Raw genomic sequence first — 25,488 nt, forward strand, 5'->3', positions numbered from 1 at the left:
CATCCTTCCCTCTAAACAGAAATTTCGTCCCGAAATTTGATCGTCTCACAGAAATAACTCGGGAAACTTTTCTTTCATTTTATCTTCTAACTCCCACGTGGCTTCCTCGGGACCATGGTGCTTCCACAACACCTTCACGGACGCTATCGATTTGTTTCGTAACTCTTGTACCTTCCGATCTAGGATTGCCTCGGGCCTTTCCTCGTAGCTCATGTCGGGGGTTAGGATCACTTCCTCTTGATGGATCACATGCTTGGGGTCGAACACGTACTTGCGCAACTGCGACACATGGAACACGTTGTGCACGTTCCCAAAGCTGGGAGGTAACGCCAATCGGTACGCTACAGGACCTACTTCATCAATAATCTCGTACGGTCCTACAAAGCGGTTTTCAGCTTGCCTTTCACTCCAAACCTCACAACTCCTCTCGTCGGGGATACCTTCAAGAACACTTTGTCACCAACGTCGAATTTGATTTCCGTTCGACGCACATCAGCATACGACTTCTGCCTATCTTGAGCTTCCTTGATCCTTGCGCGGATTTGATGCACAATTTCAGCCATCTCCTTTATCGCGTCGGGGCCTAGCATCTTCCTCTCGCCGACTTCATCCCAATAAAGTGGGGATTGACACTTCCTGCCATACAAGGCTTCATACGGGCCATATCGATCGTCGCTTGGTAGCTGTTGTTGTAGGCGAATTCAACCAACGGTAGAACAGTTTCCCAACTTTCCCCTCGATCTAAGACAACTCGGCTCGCAGCGTATCTCAAGCGTTTCGTTATCGCTCTCCTCTGACTGCGTCGCCCGTCCGATTGCGGGTGATAAGCGGTGCTGAAATTCAGTTGTGTGCCCAATTCACGCTGCAAACTCATCCAAAACTTCGATGTGAACTTCGTATCGCGGTCGGACACAATAGTCTTTGGCACTCCATGCAAACGCACAATCTCATTCACGTACAGCTTTGCTAACTTGTCCGCGCCATAAGTAATTCGAATTGGTAAAAAGTGCGTGCTTTTCGTCAGTCGATCGATGATCACCCAAATTGCAGTGTTGCCCTTCTGTGACTTCGGCAAACCCGTCACGAAATCCATAGCTAGATGCTCCCACTTCCATTCGGGAATTTCGAGTGGTTGCAACTTCCCATATGGCCGTTGGTGTAAGGCCTTCACTTGTTGGCATGCTAGACATCGTTCCACATATGACGCTACGTCTCCTTTCATTCCATTCCACCAAAAGCGTTGCTTCAAATCCCGATACATCTTCGTGCTTCCGGGTGTGCAGTGTAAGGCGTATCGTGCGCTTCACTCAAAATCTCATCCTTTAGCGTCTCATCGCTCGGCACACACAATCGTCCATCGTACGTCAAAGCATTATCTACCTCCTCACGGTAATGATCAAGCTTCTCGGCTCTCACCTTCACACGTAACTCTTCCAACTTCTCATCACGTCGTTGGGCTTCTATGAGCTTGGTTCTCAAATCTGGCTCAATCACTAGTGTCGCCAATCTTGCTTCTACTGTCTCGGGCGCTTTCACTATTTCCAATCTCATCTTGTCGAACTCGTGAATCAATACTTCCTCTTGCGTTAGGACATAAGCCAAATGCGGTTGGTTCTTCCTACTCAAAGCATCGGCTACTACGTTCGCCTTGCCCGGATGATAGTGAATACCACTGTCATAGTCTTTCACAATCTCTAACCAACGTCGCTGTCGCATGTTTAGCTCCTTCTGCTCGAAAAAGTACTTGAGACTCTTGTGATCCGTATAGATTTCGCATCTCACTCCATAGAGATGGTGTCTCCAAATTTTCAGTGCATGCACCACTGCTGCTAACTCCAAATCATGAGTTGGAAAGTTCAACTCATTCGGTCTCAACTGTCGGGAGCATATGCTATTACTTTCCCATCTTGCATTAACACGCATCCTAGTCCCACTTTCGACGCATCCGTATAGACGGCGAAGTCCTTGTCGGGTTCTGGTACCGCTAGGACTGGTGCTGTAGTCAACTTCTCTTCAACAGTTGGAAACTCGCCTCGCACTCTGGCGTCCAGACCACCTTGATTCCTTTCTTTAACAGTTGCGTCATCGGTCTCGCAATCTTAGAGAATCCTTCAATGAAACGTCGATAGTATCCCGCCAATCCCAAGAAACTGCGGATTTCACTCGGCGTTTTGGGCGATTTCTAATTCTGCACGGCCTCGACCTTTGCTGGGTCTACTTGAATCCCATTTGCCGTCACAATATGACCAAGAAAGTTCACTCGAGTCAACCAAACTCGCACTTACTAAACTTGGCATAAAATTTCTCCTTTCGCAACGTTTCCAACACTGTTTGTAGATGCCCTTCATGTTCCTCCTCATTCTTCGAGTACACTAACACATCGTCGATGAAGAACACGAACTTGTCGAGATACTCGTGAAAAACTCGGTTCATCAAATCCATGAAGACAGCCAGGGGGGTTCGTCAGCCCAAATGGCATCACGACGAATTCATAATGGCCATATCGAGTGCGAAAAGCAGTCTTAGGCACATCCTCTCGTCGGACCTTTAGTTGATGATACCCTGATCTCAAATCTATTTTCGAGAATACGCATGTTCCTCGAAGTTGGTCAAACAAATCATCAATCCTCGACAGTGGGTACTTGTTCGTCAAGGTCATCTTGTTGAGCTCCCGATAGTCGATGCACATCCTCATCGTGCCATCCTTTTTCTTAACGAACAACACTGGCGCTCCCCATGGTGACACACTAGGTCGAATAAAACCAAGTCTAAAGTTCTTGCAACTGTATCTCAACTCGGCCAACTCCTTAGGGGCCATTCGGTATGGCGCCTTCGACACTGGCGCAGACCCTGGTTCTAAGTCGATAGTGAACTCTAACTGTCTGTCGGGTGGCGGTCCAGGCAAAGCTTCGGGAAACACATCAGGAAAATCTCGCCTACTACGCCACGTCTTCCACTCTCAAATCCTTCTTTTCCTCTCCATTCAAGTATACGAGATATGCCGGACGTCCTTTTCTTATCATTGTAGTTGCTTGCAATGCGGAGATTATGGAGGTTCGTCGGTTCATGGAGATCCCATACAAGATAGTCGGCTCTTTGCCCGGGGCTTGAAAAGAAATCTGTCTTTCCTTGCAGTAAATCGTCGCATGGTTCTCGGTAAGCCAATCCATTCCAAGATTATGTCTACGTTCTCCAAAGGCATAACGTGCAAAAGTTGGGCCACTACTCCTTATTCTCCTAACACAAACTCTATGTTCGAGCAAGTTTGCACAAAATCAATCAAACCTCCAACAGGTGAAGACACCCTCAAACCCAAATCAACATGTCTACAAACACGTCCGCATAAAGTGCATTCGAAAAGCTCAACCTCACTCTTTCCTCCAAGTCTAGCATTAAGAACTTGAAAATTGATCAAGCAGTCTTACTTGGATATGAACTGATTTCAAAATTGTAGCAACACTGCTGAAAGTGTCTTAAGCAGAAAGGCTGCAGAATTAATCAAGAAAACAACATCTCTAGCTCGACTCTTTCGGATCTCACTAACTTGCAACAATTGGTTATGATCATCTCCACGGAGCTTGAAAGAACATAAGATAGATCGTGAATATAGGGTGGAATCGAATTAAATCTCAAGTCTCATAGTAGGCTACCAAGGTCAAAGGAAGTTTTGAAAGAAAATCTAGTGGATTGAGTTTGTTAAGGCAAGGTACAAAATGTAGGCCTTAACTATGTTTTGTAGAAAGAAAAGTTCTGATATGGAAATGATACGTATAGCGGAACATAACCAAAGGAATTTCACTCTGTAAGAAAGAACTTTGACACAGCCATGGTTACAAAAGGAAAGGCTGAAAAAAAATAGTTCGAAGAAGAATATCCCATAGAAAGCATGTCTGTGAAATGTGAACATATTGAAGGACATAACTGCAAGCAGCCTTAGGGATGAAGTTTAATAGCAAAGGCTCACAAGGTCAAAATATTGTTCGTAAATAATAGGTCAAGGAAGACTACAATCAATCCAGGTGTCCAAAGTTATGAAGGAAACTCCACTTTCCAATAACTGAAAGTGAGTTATGAATCAATGGATGAAAAGGAATAATATGCGTTATTGCAAAGAGTGAGTGAAACAAGACGTTAAATAGACAAGGGCTCACGATTATTTGAAAGGTCCTGAAAGACAACTTCTTAGAATCCAAGTAAGAACTGTTGATTAAAAAGTTCGTTCTAGCTATTAAAATTGCACCTCCTCATTCATCTTTCGCGAGCCAAAACTGGTAACATCGCTCTATGAACTGTGGATTCCACGCTGAGATTCTTCGTATCATTGCCACTAATAATTATAGTCGGAATCCATATCTTCATAATATTCTTTGCACCTCATAAAAACCATTCTCTTAAAACATCGTAATTTTACTCGCGCTCCCAACGTGCTATAACAGTCGTCCTCGTCGCATCACCACTTTTGACGCAAGAATGAGTTTACATATTGGATCACAAGTATGAGTTCTCTCCTTGTAGGATTAAATCATTTAGCATCTCCTCTTGAAGTTCTTTTTGTACGTAATGTCTATTCGTATTCTCTTTATTCTTATCGTTCAGGAAAACGATGGTGAATTTGTAATTATCTAATGGAGTTCGAATTCGCACTACATATTTCCATTTATCTTATCCCTCATAAAAGTGATATTGTAGTTGTAACAACTAAGTTCGATATCGTTCGATCAAACAGATATCTTGGGCATTCTATGTTTGCAACAAAGTTCATAGCATCATACTTTCTTATATCAACACTTTCATGAAGTACCTCAACTTTTACGTTCATAATTCATCATTTAAAACATGATTCACATACCAAATGATTCAACATGCATAAACGTATATCGCCATGCATAACTACGTCATATTCCTCATTCACTTCCAGATCTAAATTTTCCCAAAAGAAACAAACTAACTTGCTTTTGTTCAAGGTTCAAAGATTTTCCGAAATTTTCAACAATTTTCCATAACATGTTATAGTTTTGTCAATCAAATTCCACTATGAACAACTAGTCCTTACCATTGTAAAACATCAACCTCAAAATTATATATATATATTTTTATTTTCCACATACTCAGACACCATGCACTTCACATCTATGTTTGAAACAATCATTTTCAGATGACCCATCCTTTTTCTCTCAAAAATTTTCAACATTCTCAAACAACTCATAAATTTTTCATCTTTCATGTAAAACACTCCATCATTCCTCTTAACAACTCCCTCTTTTTACAAACTTCAGAAAATACTTCTCAATTTGAAAACAATCCCTCATAGAAAGATTTTACTTCATTGCTCGTGTAAACATTTTTCTCCTCTTTCATTCTCAAAATTTTCTCAAAACATCTTTTATCTCATTGTTGTTTGTGATTGTTCCTAAGCTCGTCACGTATTTTCAAGTTTAATATTATCTTAAGGCTTCATACCTTCACATGCTAACGTAGTAGTATTTTCGCATGTGATACACATTCACAACATCACAAATTTCATGCTCACGTCTTATCACTTTCACCCATTTGACATATACTTGGGTCATTACACAGATCTTGTTCATGTCACACATAATCATACCATATCAATATCATGTCCGTACATACAACACGTGCTTAAATCATCTTGTCAATTCATGATCATATTCCACATACTCATACTATCACAATATCGCTTTCACACATGTAATACGTGTTTAGATCATCATGCCAATCATGCTCACATTCAACTTATTTATGTCCTCACATCATTTATACTCAAATTTCAACATGATAATAACGTCACATCATCACATAGTTACATGCTCATGCATACCTTTGCCCAAAACATCCTCATCATATCATTCTCAACTTTATACATCGTTCCCTCATTTCATCAATAACTTAAAACATACCTCACTTTCCTTGGTTGAGCGTGATGTCGTGGATGTTGAGCCTTCATGACACTTCTAGTCAATAAGGATTCACTAATCTAGACTTAAAACAAATGAAGACTCTCGGACCAGAGCGAAACACTAAGCTCTGATACCACTCTGTCACGACCGCCCATACTAGGGTTACTACAAACGCGGTGATCGTGACCAACATGCATGGACAACGTTTTTAAAAGGAAACTTAATTAACTTAAAGGCAGGAAAAAAACATTTTTGTTTAAAAAAAGTTTAAGGTTAAAATTGTACTATTAATTAGAAATGACTCATGATAAAAACTTTTAAAAGAAGCAGCGGAGAAAATAAACTTTAAGAAACCCAATTAACTTCTAAAGTAAAACATTTAATTTAATTCACGGAAAATACCATTTTCAAAGACAACGTAATTACTTGGTTAAAACCTAACACAACCATACATGTTCAAACACAATACGGAAACGATTTAAAGTCTTGAGACATAGTTAATAATATAGCTGCGGAAAAAGGTTTAAAGAGAGTCAAGGATAACGCCTATGTATGAAGACACGCATCCTAGGTTCTTAGGCCAACTCAACATCCTCCGCAACATCCTGCTCAACCTGCACATAAGAAAAATAATACGCAGGGCTGAGTACTTGTTGTACTCAATGGGCTTATGCGGAAAACAGTTTATATTAGTTATGTCATCCATACCAGTGATCTCGAGTTTTATATGTAAAGAAATATCACGAGAGCATAAAAACATTTCAAGTCTAGCCAGACAATTTATCTCCCCACTTTGCACATCATTCCATCAATCACAATCATCATATCACAGTGCGACGAAAGTGTGGCCACACTATTCACCCATGAGACCGGCCGACTAGCAAGGACAGCTCACGATCCCACCAGTGTACACAGCGTGATAGGGTTTGCGGCCCTACTCAGACCCGAATTAGTTTCACAACACAGCCCTATAGCCTAACGGAGCAAGCTCAGACGAACTAGGCATCAGCCAACAATCTCACAAACAAAAACATGGCATGACATAACAGTTAAACCACCCTTATAACACCACGTAATATTTTCGGAAAATAAAGAGGTTTGAAAAGAAAGCCCACCTCGTTCGCTTAACAAATCAAATTCCAACTTATGGCAACTGTCGTTCCTCGAGCTCACGTATACACAATCACCCTTGTCAACGACAACACAATCAGCCTTCCATAAGTTTATATTATCATGCATGTCCTATTGTTCCTTTTTATCGTTCTCTTACCCATCCCATCATTCACCAACACAAAGAGGACATGTCATAAATTTCTCAACACGTCACACATAATCACATCATAGGATACCTTCTCAAATCATACATGCACCAAGTAATTCATCAAAACTTAGCAATAAGTGATATTTTCACATATCAGCAAAACTGGCATAACTGTGCGGTTGGTTTGTAAAAATCACCAAATATTCATCCGACAAGCTAAAATTTTGTCACAACACAGTAGACACATTCAAGTTCTTTCAGGTTAATTTTCACACTCAAATCATGTCATTTGAAAAGTCAAAACATTAATACAACTCTCTGGTCGGAATATAAAAATTCTTACAGCATTGTACAGTTCATTTGAAAAATTCATCATAAATTCATACAATGTCCAATAAGGCTGAAATTTTTACAAGACTCAGAAGACACTTTAAAATTTCACATAGTTCAAGAATCACATCAATCAGAGGTCATTTAGTTGGTCAAACAGATTTCGAAACCTTCTGGTCGAGAACACACGTTACTGACAGAATTGCGCAGTCGACTTCAAACATTTTTCAAAAATTCATTTTTCGACAAGAAGGGCTGAAATTTATACGAGACACAGAGCACACCTCGAAATTCACTCAGTAAAAGTTTCATACCAAAATTCGATCGTTTGTTAGTCAATCACACATCAGGAAATACTATTCGAACGTCATAGATTTCAGACTCACAATTTCGAAATTAGGGTTTCTTTCCCAATCATCCAAACACAAATTCTCATGCTTATAACACACCATCATGCTTGATAAGACTCTCTTAAACATGTTTGCACATAAACTTAGATCATTCACCAAAGATTCAAATCAAACTTCACACAATTCAATCAAAAATAGCATAACTATCAAAGTTCTCAAGCAAACTCACTTTTCCACCGATTAACTTTGCGATCTATGATTCCTACACCCACTACATGCATGTAGGATTCAAGAACATGGTTCAAACGAAAAGAATGAGGGAAAGTGAAGCAAATATACCTTCTTTGACAAAAAAGAATCGGTAGAAACAAGAAACGGTGCGATTCGTCGGAGACTCTTGAAAATAAACTTCAACGGATGCAAGAACAAGAATTAGATGGAGGATTTTTGGAGAGATTGTAGAGAGGGGGGGAGGGAAACGTGTGGAGTGAGGGAGAATGGGGGCTAGGGTTTGTTTAGGTGGTATTTATAGTCTAGGGTTAAGTCCATAGGTGAAATAATTAATTAATTGTGGAGGAATAAAATATAGGCTAATAAATCAATATCCCACAATTAAAAGAAGCCAAATTTTTGAAAATTATGGCTGTAAATTCAACAAGGAATTAAATTATATTTACTTGGAGAGAATTAAATCCACAATTTAGGAAATAAAACAATGGATATTCCACAAATAAGTGAACAAAATAAATTGAATCTCCAAGTAGGAAAGAATGAAATAAGGGCCGAAAATTTAAGGGGAATTGCACAAGGGAATTATTTAAATCCTCAATTAAATAGAATATGATTTAAATTTGGTAATTTCTTTATGGGAAAAAGGCTCCCATAAAATAGGTAACAAATAATTATATTCCCACAAGGAAAAATACTAGTGTAGGGCGTGTGACATGAAGGATACAACATAAGGAAATGTTCACATCCCCAATTAATTTGGCATAGGTATTAGTATGGTATTTAATTGAATAAAAAGGGATCCCACAAAATAGGAAACAAATAAATTATCCTCCAAAAATTAGTGAATGGGCCGAAAATTATTAGGCTTAAATAGCCAAGGAAATATTTCAACTCTCTATTTATTTTGGGTGAAGAAATAATAGGTGACATGATTTAATTGGATTTAATTCAAAAGAAAGGAGTCAACAAAGCACCAATTAAATCAAAGAAAATAATTCATCCTCCTATTTTAAATAGGAGATTTTCGAAACTCCCAAGGATAATAGGCTAGAGTTCGAATTTCATGTAGTACCATTTAGGGATCATTTGGTTTGGATTTAATTTGGATAAATATCCCAAAATAATTAATTAAATCCAAGAAATGAAATACTATTTCAATAATTAGGAAGGGCCGAAAATTCCCATGAATTGGCTCGAAAAATATAAATGCATGATCCTACTAATTATTTTCCCCACATTGGAAAATATAAAATATCAAGCACTTCATTCCACATCACTCACGATAATTATTTCACGCAATTCACTTAATCTCATAGAAACAAAAGTTTCATAATTGAAAATTTCAAATAAACATATAAAAAGAGTCACAAAAAATTTGGGATGTTACAGAAACAGCTAGGGAAATCCCACATAAGAATACCCAAATCGCAAAATTGATTTTACACGGGGCTGAGGAGCTGAGAGAGGGGGTTTGGGCCTTAGATTTCCTGAGAGAGGGGGTTTGGGCCTTAGATACCCAAATCCCACATAAGAATACCCAAATCCCACATAAGAATACCCAAATTCCGATGATGATGACAAACGGGATGAAGCCGTAGTGAGTGACGACTTTGGCCTTCTCATGGCCCAGGTGCTCCAATCCTTGACGAACTTCCCGGCCGCCGCCACGGATCCCTCCTCCTCGTCCGCTGCCGCAGATTTCCTGACGACCTTTCCCTTCCCGGCCTCGAAGCCATCTGCGATCGGTGAGATTTAGGGCTCCGGTTTTGATCGACCACGTCGGCGTGGGTTTCACGGGATTGAAAACGTTCTGAATTGATAATAACCGCAGAGATTTAGGGAGAGGAAATCATGGGAGTTTCCATAACAACCACATTTGCATGTACCTAAAATAGCCTTTTGATTTTTTAATTGATTTAATTTAAAATCAGATGGCATTATTTGGGGCCGTTAGATCTTCAGATTGAATGGCCGAGATTGAAAAGAACAATAGAAGAGAAGATGGAAAAAGGAAATGAATACATCCCTTGGAAATGAATATATATATATACACACACACACAATTATGCTGGCGGTGATTTTGTTTCAGTTTCAGAAAAACTAACTAAAAGAAGCTTGCTTGATTTATGGTTCAATATGGATAGATGGTACATATCTTATCAGGTATAAGAGTTAATGGCACCATGTTGACAACTAACTCCCAATGCATATTTTTTTATAAAGAGTAGTGAAATAATTACCATGGAAATTTATGCAATTACCTGAAAAATTTGTCTACCCTAAATATCCTTATAATCTTTGCTGATTTATACTTTATGTATGAAATGTTTCTCTTCCTTAAATGACTTGATAACCTGTGCATAAAATGGAGTTATTAGCTTTTCAACTATGTACAACTGAAATTCCACAATTGTATAGTGCACACTTTGTTATATGAGTAATATGCAATGATTTAAATTGGTGTCCTTCCTCTATTATAGATATTGTTTATCTCTAACTCACAAAACTGCAAAATGGTCATTCTAACCTATATATCATATAATCACATTCAAAAAGGGTATGGAGATAGTTAGATCTATGATATTCTTTTGTTTTTTTGCAAAACACATTAATCAGATTCAGAAAGAGAATCTGATAGTGATATTAGATATAGAAACGGTATTAAGATAGTTACTGGACTGATTTAAACTAATATTATTTATGAAATGTGTTACCTTTTAATGTGCACCGTTTTGAATTTTTTCTAACTTCAGATGTAGACTTGAAGAGTTTCTTATGGAAGAATCATTTCTCAGAACTTTTGCAGTGTCTGTGTAGGTACCAGCCTATGTTAACATTTTTGTCTCTCTCTTTTTCTTTTGGAGAGGGTGGCTAGCGGTTCCTTTTTAGGGTTATAATGAATCACTTTTGCATTCCTGTAAAATTGGTTTAGTTTGAATAGAGAAATATCAATTAACAAAACTCATTTATTAGGCAAGTCAAATGGGCCATTCAATTAATAGCTTTTAATGTTTCATTCTTATTAATTCGGCTAATTTAAAACCTAATATTGGTAATGCATTCTTAACACCCTTTTATTATTTTTATACTTATTAAAAACTTACTAAATATTATTTGATATATATTTTAAAGGAGATATGTGAAAGGTTCTAATAAGCATTCTTTTTTTTGGAATATGTATTGGTTTACATGTGTGCAGTGCAGCTGGTTTCTCTCCTCTATAAATACGTTTAATAAATCAGTTAGCAACACTCTCTTAAAAACTTACATCCAACTCTAACTCACAGTGATTAGCTCAGTGTTTGGTAGTTCTATCTTCTTTCCATTCTTATAAAATCAATAGACTCAATGTTTAATCTTTGTTTCTATTAGAATTGTTTTGATTGTTGTAATCTACATTCTTACCATTTTGGTGAAAGATCTTCTTGGCCTCCCTTTTCTTTCACTGATATCTCCCCTTTTGTTGCATTATTTCTGCACATATAAACATTATATAGTTATTGGTTGTTGTACAAAATCAGTAGACTAACTGTATCTATTTGTTTTGATTGTTGTAATCTATCTTCTTACCATTTTGGTCAAAGATCTTCTTGGCCCCTCTTTTCTTTCACTGATGTCTCCCTTTTGTTGGATAATTTCTGCACATATGTAGAGTTTATAATTATTGGTTGTTGTACAAAATCAGTAGACTAAGTGTTTCTATTAGAATTGTTTTGATTGCTGTATTTTCTTACTATTTTGGTAAAAGATCTTCTTGGCCTCCCTTTTCTTTTGATGTTATCTCCCCTTATGCTGCATTTTTTCTGTACATATATGGAGTTTATAGTTATTGGTTATTGTACAAAATCAGTAGACTAGCTATTTCTATTAGAATTATTTTGATCGCAGTAATTTACATTCTTACTATTTTTGTAAAAGATCTTCTTGACCACCCTTTTCTTTCAATGATGTCTCCCCTTTTGTAGCATTTTTTCTTGCATATAGATGTAGTTTATAGTTATTGTTGCAGTACAAAATCAGTTCACTAACTGTTTCTATTAGACTTATTTTGATTGTAGTAATGTACATTCTTACCATTTTGGTAAAAAAATTTCTTGACCTCCTTTTTCTGTCATTGATATCTCCCCTTTTCTCAAATGGCTTTGTCTATACCTCTCAGTTGCAACTTTCCTGCAGAGGAATGTAACATTATATTTACTATTCGTAATTAAGTAATGTCTCTGTTGTGGGTTAGTTTTTACAGACACTTATTTGCTCCAAATGTAAGCACAGATAATGCTACTTGGATTGACATTACCTTCCAATTGTGATTGTTCAGTTTTGCAAGCGCAATTTTTTTAGAGGTTATTTATCTTTAATGAGTTATATCATTGTGTAGATATTTTGTGGTTACTTTTTATTTTTTATGATTAACATGTTGGTGTTTACGTATTAGGTGAAATTCAGATTTCTACACATTTTCAAGCATCCAAATTGTGATAAATGCTAATGTTGATGAAGTTAAACAGTGTAGAAAGAGGTAGCTATCTTTATGGTCTGGATTTTTAAATCTACTATTATTATATTCCTTATTTATCATTCCATATTTCTGTCTTGCTATAATGAACTTATTTATTACTTATCAAATCTGATTTTACTTGGTTTAGTAATACGCTCGGATTTTGCATGATTTTAAGGCCATTATTTGGTCCGTTTTTAATGTTAAAGTTGAATTACATGTCCATTATATGCATATTTTATCTATTTTGGTATTTTAACATGTTTTGTGAGAAATGTGCATATTTGAGCATAAAAAGATAGTCAAAACGCGAACTAGGAAATATGGAGTTTCAGGTAGCGTCCAACGATCGTTGCAACACTGCCGGCGACCGCCGGCGCTCAGCGGCCACCACTTCTGTAGCGGCCCGTTTCGGGAAGTCTGGGCATGGAATGAAGACACGCCCGGTGACCGCCGGGAAGTGCGTGGCGACCGCCGCTAAAGAGTCAAAAGCTTCGGATTAATGCATGGCGAGATTTGCCCTAATTTCCTCTCCAAGATTTACCATATTTTGCAGTCTTTTTCCTTATTTGAGAGGGGTGATTTTTCCCTTATAAATACCCCTCAAGCTTCATTATTAGTATCCTCTTTTTGCAACATATTTTCTAGAGATTAAAAGTGAGAGTGTTTCATTGTGCAAGGAGTTGAAGAAGGATTCAAGAGCATCAAAGCTACAAGGATTAAACCTTTGGGTTTTATTTGCTTTAGTTTTATATTCCAATTGTTTTCCCTTCAATCTATGTCTTTAGATTATTACATCATGTGTAACTAAATTCATAGGATTCTAGTGATGCGTTAGTAACGACTTTGGTTATACAATTCCTTTTCTATTTAATATCTGTTTTATTTTTATTGTGTTTCTTCTCTAAGTGAATAATGATGCTTCATGATTGAGTGACACAATCTTGGATGATTTAATATACCTTGCTACATAATCGTGAGAGGAGGTTGGCGAGTTAGATCCACTTAGTAGACACTACAATTAGCTTCCTTTAAAACGGCAATGTTAATTGAGAGTGAGGACTTTTCAAGGGTCTTAGGAGCTTTTAGGAATTACATATTTAGGATTGAAAACCCTAATATTAGTAATCTACGTTTATATCGCATGAGCATAAACTAGGTAACTCGTCCTATCAAAGTAAGAATTGTGCTAGGGTATTGTAGTTGAAACTTGTATAACCATAACTGTGAACGCACATACCTGGAATTCCCTTATCTCTATACTTTTATCTCTGTGATTTATTTGCATCTAGTTGTTTATTGCTTTGAAATTGTTCTTTGTTTTCAAAATTCTCAAAATCTTTTGGTTTTCTAAATAGTAATTGAGTTTTAGTAGGAGGTAGCCAATTTGTGATTGTTTTCCCCGTGATCGATATCTGGTACTGACCTTTAGCTATACTATTCCTACTTTGTATACTTGCAGATATTCATAGTGCTAATAAAAAGTGTATCATTTAGGATAAAAGATGATGTCAGATTTCTTAGCCTTGCTCCTATCAATCAAGAAGGACAAAGGATTGGTGGGGAATTTGATGATCTTCAGTTGGAGTCCCTTGAGGATTTGTCTTGCTTAGAGGTATTGAATAATTATTAGATTTGTCTCTGTATTGATTTCTCTTCTTGAAGTTTATTTGTAATATTTCAATAGTTTTTTCTAGATGTGATTCACAGGAAGGTTCATGTTGGGTGTTTGGTAAGATTGAGTCAGTTGAGTGTCATTATGGTGAATGGTATTATTTGGCTTGTAAGACTTGTATGAAGAAGGTTAGACAAGTGGATAATAAGTATAACTATACAGGGTGTCACAAACCCATTCTTATGCAGTTAAAAGGTTTGATATCAATATTGTTGTCTTTTGTAGGTTCAGATTTGTGGTCAATGTTGTTGATCACACCAACAATGCTTCTCTGTTACTGTGGGATAGTGAACGCATCCAGTTGTTAGGAAGAAATGTGGCTGATTTAGTAGGAAATGGTGCTCATGTTTGTCTTTTTAAATTCTGCAAGGGATAGTTTTGTAAACTTCTGAGTTCTAATGAATATTCTGTTTTGGCAGACTTTTCCTATAAATTCCATTCCTACTCAGATTGAAGACACTGTTGTGGGTCAGAATGTTTTGTTCAAACTTTAGTTGAAAAATCATATTTAGTATTATATGAGCCACCCATTTACTGTTAACAAAGTGTGCACTATACCTGAAGTAGTTGTGAAGTATATTCCTAAGGACTTGGCTGAACAGATTTTTGAACCAGTGTGAAGTTATCTGATCTTCTTTTTGGAAATGATCTTGTTGAGGTATATATATTATTTAGTTTAGATTTGTCTATATTTCTTAGTGCAAAAAAAAAGTTGATTTCATTTTAATTTTAGGTTTCTCAGAAATCAGGAGGTACATCTGATTTGTCTACTCTTGTGAATGACAATATGAATGATTGGTGTGTTGAAGGATCTGGATTTCCTTTTGGAGCTGATGTTGATAAGGTATTTCAATTTAGTTTTTGTGTTTTTGCCTTTTCATATTTTGCAATTGTCTTAACTGTTTTATAACTTAATTTCAATATAATTATAGGTTTCTCAAAATGCTTTTGTCACCCTGATATGTCAACTGCTACTAATGGGAAAGGTCATGAATAGGTTGCTGAAGGCTCTGTGAAGAGATGCTTGGACTTGGAATTTGAAGAATGCGATGATGTTAATGATGTTAACTCAAAAAGAAAGAGAAAGTTGATAGTGTTAATGGCTTTTGAGGGAAGTCAGAAGTGGTGCTTTTGTGTTTTGCATCCTCATCTTATATTTTTTAGAAGAATCAGAAGAATTTTTTATATTGAGTTATCCTTTCAAATTATAATGAAGGGTTTTTTTATATTTTTCAGTTATTTCTCTCTTATTACATCCTTTATTGTTTGACTCGGTTTATTCACTTGAAAAATATGATGCATGCCAGTAGAGGAGTATCAATTTTTAAGTCCTAGACTTAGAATCATTACCATAACATGTTGCTGAAAGTTTTATATGCATTCATATTCACTAATGTCTATTAATCATGATTTAAGCAAGTATGTCATGCAAACTTAATCAAAAGCACTCAGAATTTTGAATATAGTACTTCAATTCCAATAACCTATATTACTGAATTATTTTTAACTTACCTTTTAAGCTCATCAAACTTCATTCCTTGGTTTCTTCTCTTCATTCAAAAGGTCATGTCTTTATTGTTGTCTACCACTTAGCCTGCTGAAATCAGAAGATCATAGATTAGTATACTATTCAATAATTTTTCATTCATGGCATATAATGTATATTACTGCAAGAATTCTGATGTGAAGCTTTTTTTCTTTGTTATGTTATACTAAACTTTTTGAAAATATGAGTGACATAGTTAAAGAAGGTGAGCAGAAGTTGGTATGGCAATGAGTGTTAAATAATGCTCCAATTTTGAATGCAATTGAATTCAATCATTTTATGCACTTAACTTCCTTTAATTTTTTCAACTTAGAAGAATGCATTTAAATCTATTTGAAACATTGTATGTATTTTTATAAAGATTGCAATCCATCCCTATCAATGTTTTTCATTAGCAAAATAGCCTTATCTTCCTGTAATTAACAAGTGGACAGGGAATTGACATTATTTGAATCACATAATTTAAAGAAATGTATAGAAACACCATTTAAGTCCAATATTAGTATTCACAATCATTTTTTTTCCTATTTAGAAGCAATGTAGAAGTTAGCGAATGCTCTTTTACAAGTTAAGTCTCTGAAACTCACAAACATACCGTTGATTTTGATAATTTGAATCACATACAACACTAAGAAACATATAGAAACACAATTCAAGTCCAATATTTGTATCTACCATCATTTTATTCCTTTTTTGAAGTTGTGTAGAAGTTGATGGATTATCATTTAGCATTACTAATTGAATAGTTGGAAAATATCTAAAACATCTGTATATACTTTAGTATTTTGCATTTGTGAATCTCTTAAGCTCATAATTTAAACATTCAGTCAGAAAACAATTGATTTAAGTCTAATTTGAAGTCATTTTTGTAAAATTTACTATTACCACATTAATAATTCTAAGCTGCCTTTTGTAAGCCTATTTTGCAGGGTGGAGATTACTTATAACTATGATAAACTGAAAGGTCTCATTGGTTTATGTGTAGTTCTAACCCTTTAAATTTCCAGCATTCCCATTATCATTTGTCTCTCAGTTTTTGCTTATCTATAATTCTCATAACCTTCTTCTTTATCCTATATACTCCCTCTGTTCCGCGGTAGTTGAGTCGTTTCATTTTCTGCACTCGTTTTAGAAAAATGAAAATAAAACGTTAAAGTGGAGAATGAGTAAAGTACAGGAGAGAATAATGTACAGAAGAGTCTTATCTAATTTATTCTCCTTCTTACTTTACTCTTTCTCTACTTTAACTATTTATTACCATTTATCCAAAACGAGTGTAGAAAATGAAATGACTCAACTACCTCGGAATGAATGGAGTATATAATTTGTTTACAGAGTTTAACGTCATCATGGTTTAGAAGTAGTTCTATACCTTCTAAATCTTAGATTTTCCATTTTCATTTATTTGTCATATTACCCTATAATCTCACTCTGGACACACATATCAAAGGAATAATCAATGAAGAAATTGAGAAAATCTGCAATATTCAAGAGTTTGCCATCTGAACACTTAACACATTCAAGTTCAGGTACTCATATTCTTATTTCTGGATTTTCTTTGCATGCTTCTCTCTCAAATTCCTTTATGTTGAGCTTTTAAACCCATATCTTTCGGTTGAAAAAAAGCTCAAAATTCAGTATTTTCAACAATTGCATAGATATAGTTTATGCATAAAATTATGACTAAAATATTGGCACAGGTACGATTTCACTCCATCTTTGGAGCTGTTTAGTAAAAAATTTAAGCATGCATTGAAGAAATTATAGTGTTATGTCTTCTATAAACAAATTCAAGTTTTATCATATAGGAGTTTAATGAATAAAAAAAACCTTTCTGAATTAGGTTCAACATTGGACACTCATATAGAAATAAGCCGATGATTTAGATCTGGAAATGGATTTAAATTACCTCTTGGTGTTTAGGGTCGTTTGTTACTCTACTCTTCTGTCCTATCTTCCGCCGGCTTCAAAAGCGTCTTATTTCTTAATCACTGTTACCTCATTCCTGCTTAGATTTAGTCTAATTTGTGAGAATCGTGTAGAAAAATGAATTTTCTCGGGTTTTGATAAAGTTTTGGATTACCTTGATGCGTTCACAGTCGTCGATGTTTTCGTGTTTTCACTAGAGACTCCATTGTTAGATTCTCTTCATTTTTTCAGATTTTGGTGTGTTTTGAAGTATCAATTTTCGCGGATTAGGGTAAATCTAATTGTGCTTTAGTATGTATCTTTGGAGATCTGTTGTAGCGTATACGATTGTCGGTCGGCGGCTTTGTTGTGGTGGAGGAAGAGGGATGCAACGGGAGGTGTATAGGCTCCTAGGGTTTCTGGAGAGAGAGAGGGGGATTTTCCAAATTTTTCATTACTTTGTTTTATTAATTTTATGTATAGGTTTAATTAAATTTTAATTACGTGTTAAGATGATTAGTCTTGGGTAAGTTTATTATTTTATCATTTAATATTATAAAGTATTGGTATTAATTGTTGGTAAATTTTTTGGGCCATTTTTATTGTTTTTAGGCTTTTTCAATTAATAATTGGGCCATGATTTACTTTATTTGGGCAGTGTTGTTTGAGATTTTAGTTTAATTCTTATTTGGGTTGTAGTGTTATATCACATTTTGTTGAGCTTTATTTTGTTCTATTTATCCGATTGTTACTTTTTGGTCTTTATTTGCACATGTTTTATTTTCTTCTCTTTCTATTCTGTATTTATTTTTACTACTAATATTTTATTTTAACTAACCCATACTCTTTAATCTTTATTTACACATTGTTTAAAAATCTTATGTCACGTGCGTAGCACGGGTATTGACACTAGTTTATGTAAACAAGCCAATTAAATCCAATAACTTACTAACTAAATGAAGTCATTTAATTAATTGATAATATGAGTTGAATAAAACTAATTAATTAATTAGTTTAATTACCAAACTCATTTTTTAATTTTAAAAAGAGATTAATGGGCTAATTAAACAAAATGATATTTTAATTGCGGCCATTTGACCGAACTAATCTAATCTTATTCATATGGATCCAAAATCAGCATCCACAATTAATTAACCAAACCAAACATGTAAATCAATTGAAATCTCATGTGAATATCAAGTATGTAAATATTTGTTCGTTAAACATAAATTAATTTTTACGTCATGTTACTATATTAATAACTTAATTGTATCATGCTAATTTATCCCCCCATTACATTGACGTAGGAAACTATTGGACGTGACATTGAATGTTTATGTACCATATGCAAACTACAAAAACAAAGCTCTTTTGCGAGCACCAATGTGCTCACAATATAGGTAGAGTGAACTGCACCAAATACTCCTAATTTTTTACTTCTTGCACCAGTGATCCTTAACAAAATAAATATAGCGCTGGAAGATCCTAACGTTAAATATAATCACGAATGAAGATTTTTTAGCCATTTTTCGGATGAAAATGCCCAAATAGCTTGAAGGGCATTTTTGGCAATCCCTAAATTCGCTGACATATGAATTCTATCACATTTCTGTCAGCAACGTCTTATGTGATTTCGTAATAAGTTCTAGTACTTCATACGTGATTAAAGTTTTGTCAATATTTGTAAAAAAAAATTCTTATGTCCCTCTATTTGTAGTTAGTGATAACAATACACTAGTTATATCATGTAGGAAATTCATTGAGAAACAAAAATATGGAAAAATGAAATTATTTATGCAATAAAATCTGAATCAATAATACACAGAAAAAAAATATTTCACATTAAATTAAATGATACAATAATTATTTTATTGAAAACACTGACATTTAAAATATTATTTCATTATATATCATCAAACTAATTTGTTACTTTAAGACGATTTTTATGATTGATATTTTATTGAGAATTTTAATTTAGCTCAAACTGAAATTTCCAACATCATATGAACATTCAATCTTTAGATATAAATTTGCATAGTTTCTTGTCATTCATGATAAAATTGATATATGAGTAATATTTTGAAAATATTCAAGCATGTGATATTAGCTATTTAATCCTTGGAGATTCTTTTTATTAATAATAGCATTTGAAATTAAGACAATGTACTTTTTAAAATTAATACTGCAAAATTAGGATATTTTTATAATAAATAAAATCATAAATCAATGTAAATAAAACATGAAAAAATACCGAAAATGAGTTTTATAAGAAAGAAAGGGTCTCATTTTATTATGTTCATATTAATTAATGAAGATAATGATAAATATGTATATTATAAAAAATTAGAAAGTATAAATAATGACAAAATTTTAATTACGTATAAGGTACCAGAACTTATTAGAAAATGACATAAGAGTTGTTGACAGAAATGTGGCAGAAATCACATGTCAGCAATATAATGGAGTGACAAAAATGTCATTTTAGGGCCTGAGGGTGTTTTGGTCCGAAAAACATGATTTGTAATTATATTTAACGTTAGGGTCTTCTGGCGCTATTTTTTATTTTTTATTAGGGATCACTGGTGCAAGAAGTCAAAAAATTAGGGATATTTGGTTCAGTTCACCCATATAGATACGTAGTCTCAAAACACAAACTAGCGTGCACTTTTCGAGCACAAAAATACTCTCTAAATGGCTCGTCCAGCTCGCAACGTAACTAAGTTTTTCCGTGCTCGCAAAATGCTCAGAAATTTCTTCCCCAACATGTGGTAAAGAGCTTTAATTTTGTAGTGATGAGTTATATTATCATGTGGATGAAATAAATTAAAAGGCCATTACATCAACTTTGGGATGTATTATATCCACCTGGTATTTGAGACTTTTATTTCGCAAATTGGTTCAATCCCAACATTTGAAATGTAAAACCTGTAATTTATCCTGAAGTCATAAGTAGTACTCTCCTAGTAGATGTTTAGACCAGATCCTTCTAGAATCTATTTACTTTGATTCATTCCAACGCTTGAGGTCTCTGCACTCATTTTTGTAGGTCGAGGAAATATATCATTTTTGTTTGTTGATAATTGTACATGCATTAATTTTTCAAAAATTTTCCATAAGCAAGTCCAATTTCAGAAACCCAACAAAATTCTTGGTCCCAAACGTTAGTCATTTTCATATATCTTCTAATTAACCAATTTTCTGCAAAAGTCCTTGACCTAAAAACATCCCATTAAAACCCTTCATTTCTACACAAGTCACAATACCAATATCCCATCAATCCAAATTCTAAAGTCTTCGGTTATTTTGTTTTTATTTCCACATAGCCAAACATAACGGACCAAATATTTTGTTTCAAAATAAAATCTCACAAGTAAAGAAAAGTAGACAAAGAGAGGACATCAATATCTTTCATAGGACATACATCATATAATAAATTGTTTATTCCAAATAAAGTGACTAGTACATCATTTTCCAAGAGGCCAGTATATATATCCCGGCCATTTATTGACAAGAAGTTGTAGTAATAAAACATTGTAGGAAGAAAAAGATCCATATATAAATAAGATGTTATTTTTGCCATCCTTGAATCAATCAAACCACCCTGCAAAATCATGACATAATCAATACTATTAAATCTAACCAAGTTAAATAAATTAAAGAGATTAAAAAAAATAAGCTAACCGGTTATATTCAATCCTGATCCTTCCTGCGGCAGGGTCAGCAATTTGGTTGAAAGCTTGCTCAGAGAGATCGATCTGGTCGGCAGCGCAACCCGGGCAGAGATCAACGATGGTGACAGTGATGGGGCCGTTGCGGCATGGCTGCAGCACCCCATCGTTTGTGCGCCCAGTGCACTGGACGGTGTATCTGTCCCCGCAGGCTGCACGATTGTTGAATAGTGCGGGATTTGCAGCTGCTACCATTGTGCCTCTGTCTTCAAACCCGTAGCATGATGACGCTGCAGTTAATGAAAAAAGAGTAAAGTATGAGATGATGTTATTTCTATTTTAGGAAATGTTTCGTTTTTAATAGGACAACTGAAAAAAGGAAAATGTTTTATTTTTAATGAGACAGAGAGAATACATAGTACTACTACAGACACGTGCTAGTAGAGAGAGAGATAGAGAGTTATATATATCATGTATGTGTGTGATCTTACGGACAATCGGGCTGTAGAATGTTGCGGTTCCAGCGATGGCAGATGCCATGGAAACTATGCTAGCTGCAACAACAGCCACCATTATTATTCTTGCAAAACCCATTTTTTTTGTTTGAGTTGTAGATGTGATCTTGCTGAGGATTTAAGCTAGTTGGTTTGGTTACACTTTTTGTTGGAAATGTGTGGTGTGTCTATTTATACAAGGAAGGTTATGCAGTTTCGTTAGAAATCGACGCACGTTAATGTCGTGTCGATGACTTTTCTTCTCGATGGATGAGTTGATTTTGTTAGGCTAATAAGAAGAAATATTGAATCCAACTGTAAAATATTCTAATTTGTTCCGTGATGACTACGGCCACATTTTATTCTCCGATAAATCCCTTTTTTTCTTTTTTGTTGATTTTGATTTTGATTTCGATTTCGATTTTGATTTCTAACTTTTAGTCGTGGTGTGTAGAAATGGACCACTCACCTCCTTAATAGAAGGGGATTATCGAAGAATATATAAATATGATAGGTTTATTACTAAGGCCATGTGAGATAATTAAGAATGAGGATTTTCATTACGCTTTTGTACGTGTTGGCTCCACATCAGATTTCCACACGCGCAAACCACAAGATTAACATTGATTTAGGCATGTTCTGATACCGCGTTGAATGAGCCACTCATCCCCTTGAAAAGTCTTATAAGGAGGAAGGATTGTCCAATAATAATGAAATGAGATCATTGCCAAGTCGATGTGAGACAATGGTGTTGAAAAATTGAAATGATTTGCAAAGAAAATATTTGCTTTAATACAGATTGCCTAACTACATCATTGGGAAATTTTTACAATAAAAAAAATTACTAATATTTCCGATCATATTGAATGGTCATGTGAAATATATAATACTCCCTCCGTCCCACTGAAGATGACCCACTTTCCTTTTTAATCGTCTCAACCAAGATGACTCTTTGCTAAAAGTGGAAACACCTTTATCTCTATATTACTCTCTCTCTCTCTTATTTTACTCTCTCCACTCAATACACAAAATAAAGATGCATAAAATCTTGTTCCGCCCAAAGAAGTGGTCATCTTCCTTGGGACGGAGGGAGTATCTTTTTTACTTAAGTTTGTAATTTTAGTGAATACCTCATCCATCCATGAAAAATCGTCTTATTTTGCCATTTTGGGATGTCTATAAAAAATAGTCTCGTTTCAAAAAAGGGAAACATTTTTTCATACATTATTCGTCTTTTCTCTTTCTCTTTTACTTTTCTCATCTCTCTTATTTTTTCTTTCCTCTCGTACTTTATCTATTTTTTCTCTCAATTTTTTTATTTTATTACTCCCTCCGTCCCTTAAAATTTGACATCATTTGACCCAGCACAGATTTTAAGAAATGTAATAGAAAGTGAGTTAGAAAAAGTTAGTGGCATGTGGGTATGTATTAGTTTTAAAATAAAGTGTGAATGAGAATGAGTTAGTGGAATGTGAGGTCTACTACCAAAAATGGTAAAGGTGAAAGGTGACAAATTTTTAGAGACTGATGAAAAAGGAAATAAGTGATAAATTTTCAGGGACGGAAGAAATATTTTCTTGTTAATATTTATGTATGAGATTATTGTTTTGTAGACAAAGTGAGTATTGTCTCTTTTTATTACGAGAACTAATGGTTTGTGTTGAAAAGTCAGTTTGAATGGTCGATCAATTTAGATTCAGAAGAAACGGAAATGTCATACGTTCGAATCCAGAAGACTGGCCATCCTTCATTATTGCCAAAAGTCGTCACCATTTTGCGTATGGGAAAGTAACCTCAACATTTTCTTCTATAGACACTTATGCTTTAGTATTTGTGTGTATACCATATCTTTCTAAATATCCCTTTCTAAATTAATTTGGAGTGCATATGATCTGGGGTTAATTCATGTGCCCTTATTTTATTTAATTCCTCATTCTTCTTTGTATAGAAAGTTTTCAAACGTCATGAATTTTAAGACGTATTTCTAATTGTTAAAATAAGAGATAAAAAAAATGGTAGGAGAAATAGTATTAATGGATTGTGTGATTCAACATTGCCTCAAAAGAAATCTATGGACATTAGTATAAAATTGATTCGTTGAATATTCTAGAGGTAAGCATGGTTTAACATAGCTAGATTACTTCGCAGGATTGTTATTATTTCCTAGCTGCTAAATTTGACTGCAATGTCAATTTTTTTAATCTAAGGATACATTAGAAATTGTAAATATTCTGCAATGTCAAGTCTCCGGTTCAAGTTTAAATTTATCCAATTCTAGCGAAACAATTCAAGCATTCAAGTCTGAAGACTTACTTAAATGTGATCAAATGATAACTATAATGGGATGTTAGATTTTATGAACTTGACACAATTTTAGTCATCAAACTTCTTATCCTGAGATCCATCTATATCTTCTATTCTTAATTTTTAAGAGCATTCCACCCTTATAATCCTTAGGCCTATGCCCTCCCAAAAATAGAAACTTTATAATTACTAAAATATTTCAATAAATAATAGGACTCATATTATTAGAAGTAGTAAATTGTGAAAATATTTATAAATATATATGGATGTGGATTAACTTTGTGGATGGACGAAAATAACAAGAATAGATTATTTTTAGGGATATTGGCATCTAATATTGTGGAACTTTCAAAAAGTTGGGTATTTCCCACAAACTTTCAAATTGGCAAATAATATCACAAACTTTACATGAGTTTGTTATTTTCCACCGGTTAATAAATTTTGGCTATATTAATGGATTTAAGAACAATTTTGGAGGGTGTGCTTCAAGAAAATATTCAAAATTTGAACAACTTGAAGCTCTCGAATTTGTTGTCGAGAAATTACGACAAAAAATCTGCATCATGATATTATTTGCCGAAATTTTTTCGGCGGTGGGAAATAACAAACTCAGATAAAGTTCGTGATATTATTTGTCAATTTGAAAGTTCGTGGAAAAAACCCAATTTTTTTAAAGTTCCGTGATATTAGAGGTCAATATCCCTTATATTTATAGGAGTGAGAGTATGAATTGAGATTTTCAACTACGAATTCTTACGTTCCATCCAAATTAATGAATAATCTTGGTTGACTAGTATTTAAAAGAATGACAAAAGTAAATCTCAGAATTAAATTAAATAAACAAAATTATAATCTTAGTTTTAGATAAAGAGACTAGTAAAAGTTGTCATTATAATCAAAGGCCAACCCTGCCGTTTATTCAACAAGTCTAGTAAAATAAACACAAAAGGTTATTTCATACTAATGTATTATCACCAGGAACATACTTTATTGGGGAGGAAATTATATGAGTATGTATTAGTAGATCTTATTATTGGTAACTGAAATAAGCATTCTTCTACTCCCAGCTCATAAATTCAAACCCTGCAATATTATTAACCAATGTTAGCCAACAGAAATAAATTATGAAAAAATTAAAAGAGAGGATATATTTAGTAGTGACCGGGCTATATTCAATCCAGATTTTTCCCGCGTTAGGGTCCGCAATAGATTTGAAAGCTTGCTCAGAGAGATCGATCTGGTTGGCGGCGCAACCAGGGCAGACATCAACGATGGTGAACAGTGCTGGATTTGCAGCTGCTACCA

At 34.7% G+C, this 25,488-nt stretch overlaps 1 protein-coding gene and 1 long non-coding RNA gene across 4 annotated transcripts; both read right to left on the minus strand.

The window, feature by feature from the left end:
• Positions 1 to 10,868: 10,868 nt before the first annotated feature.
• On the minus strand, positions 10,869 to 18,037 carry LOC121790380. 3 transcript variants are annotated; one of them, XR_006048266.1, is made up of 6 exons: positions 17,893 to 18,037; positions 17,719 to 17,814; positions 15,776 to 15,860; positions 11,661 to 11,728; positions 11,496 to 11,564; positions 10,869 to 11,005 (listed from the first exon to the last, which is right to left on the minus strand). It is a non-coding gene; the product is annotated as an uncharacterized LOC121790380 (long non-coding RNA). The 3 variants fall into 3 exon arrangements; XR_006048267.1 differs by lacking the exons at positions 11,496 to 11,564; positions 11,661 to 11,728 and having other exon boundaries at positions 10,987 to 11,005; positions 15,776 to 15,857; XR_006048268.1 differs by lacking the exons at positions 11,496 to 11,564; positions 11,661 to 11,728 and having other exon boundaries at positions 10,987 to 11,005.
• Positions 18,038 to 21,123: 3,086 nt separating this feature from the next.
• LOC121790379 (EG45-like domain containing protein) lies at positions 21,124 to 22,028 on the minus strand. The gene is made up of 3 exons (XM_042188615.1): positions 21,877 to 22,028; positions 21,399 to 21,675; positions 21,124 to 21,318 (listed from the first exon to the last, which is right to left on the minus strand). Exons 1-3 carry the CDS (start codon positions 21,977 to 21,979, stop codon positions 21,309 to 21,311), a joined length of 390 nt encoding a protein of 129 aa, XP_042044549.1. The 5' UTR covers positions 21,980 to 22,028; the 3' UTR covers positions 21,124 to 21,308.
• Between the last annotated feature and the right edge of the window lie 3,460 nt (positions 22,029 to 25,488).

The sequence above is a fragment of the Salvia splendens genome, unplaced genomic scaffold (assembly GCF_004379255.2).
Source record: "Salvia splendens isolate huo1 unplaced genomic scaffold, SspV2 ctg496, whole genome shotgun sequence".
NCBI lineage: Eukaryota > Viridiplantae > Streptophyta > Magnoliopsida > Lamiales > Lamiaceae > Salvia > Salvia splendens.

Bases quoted from the DNA above. Each gene is read 5' to 3' on its own strand.
- LOC121790379 (XM_042188615.1), bottom strand. From the start codon at position 21,979: ATGGGTTTTGCAAGAATAATAATGGTGGCTGTTGTTGCAGCTAGCATA. The intron at 21,676-21,876 runs GTAAGATCACAC...CATTAACTGCAG, and splicing joins ATTCTACAGCCCGATTGTCC to CGTCATCATGCTACGGGTTT.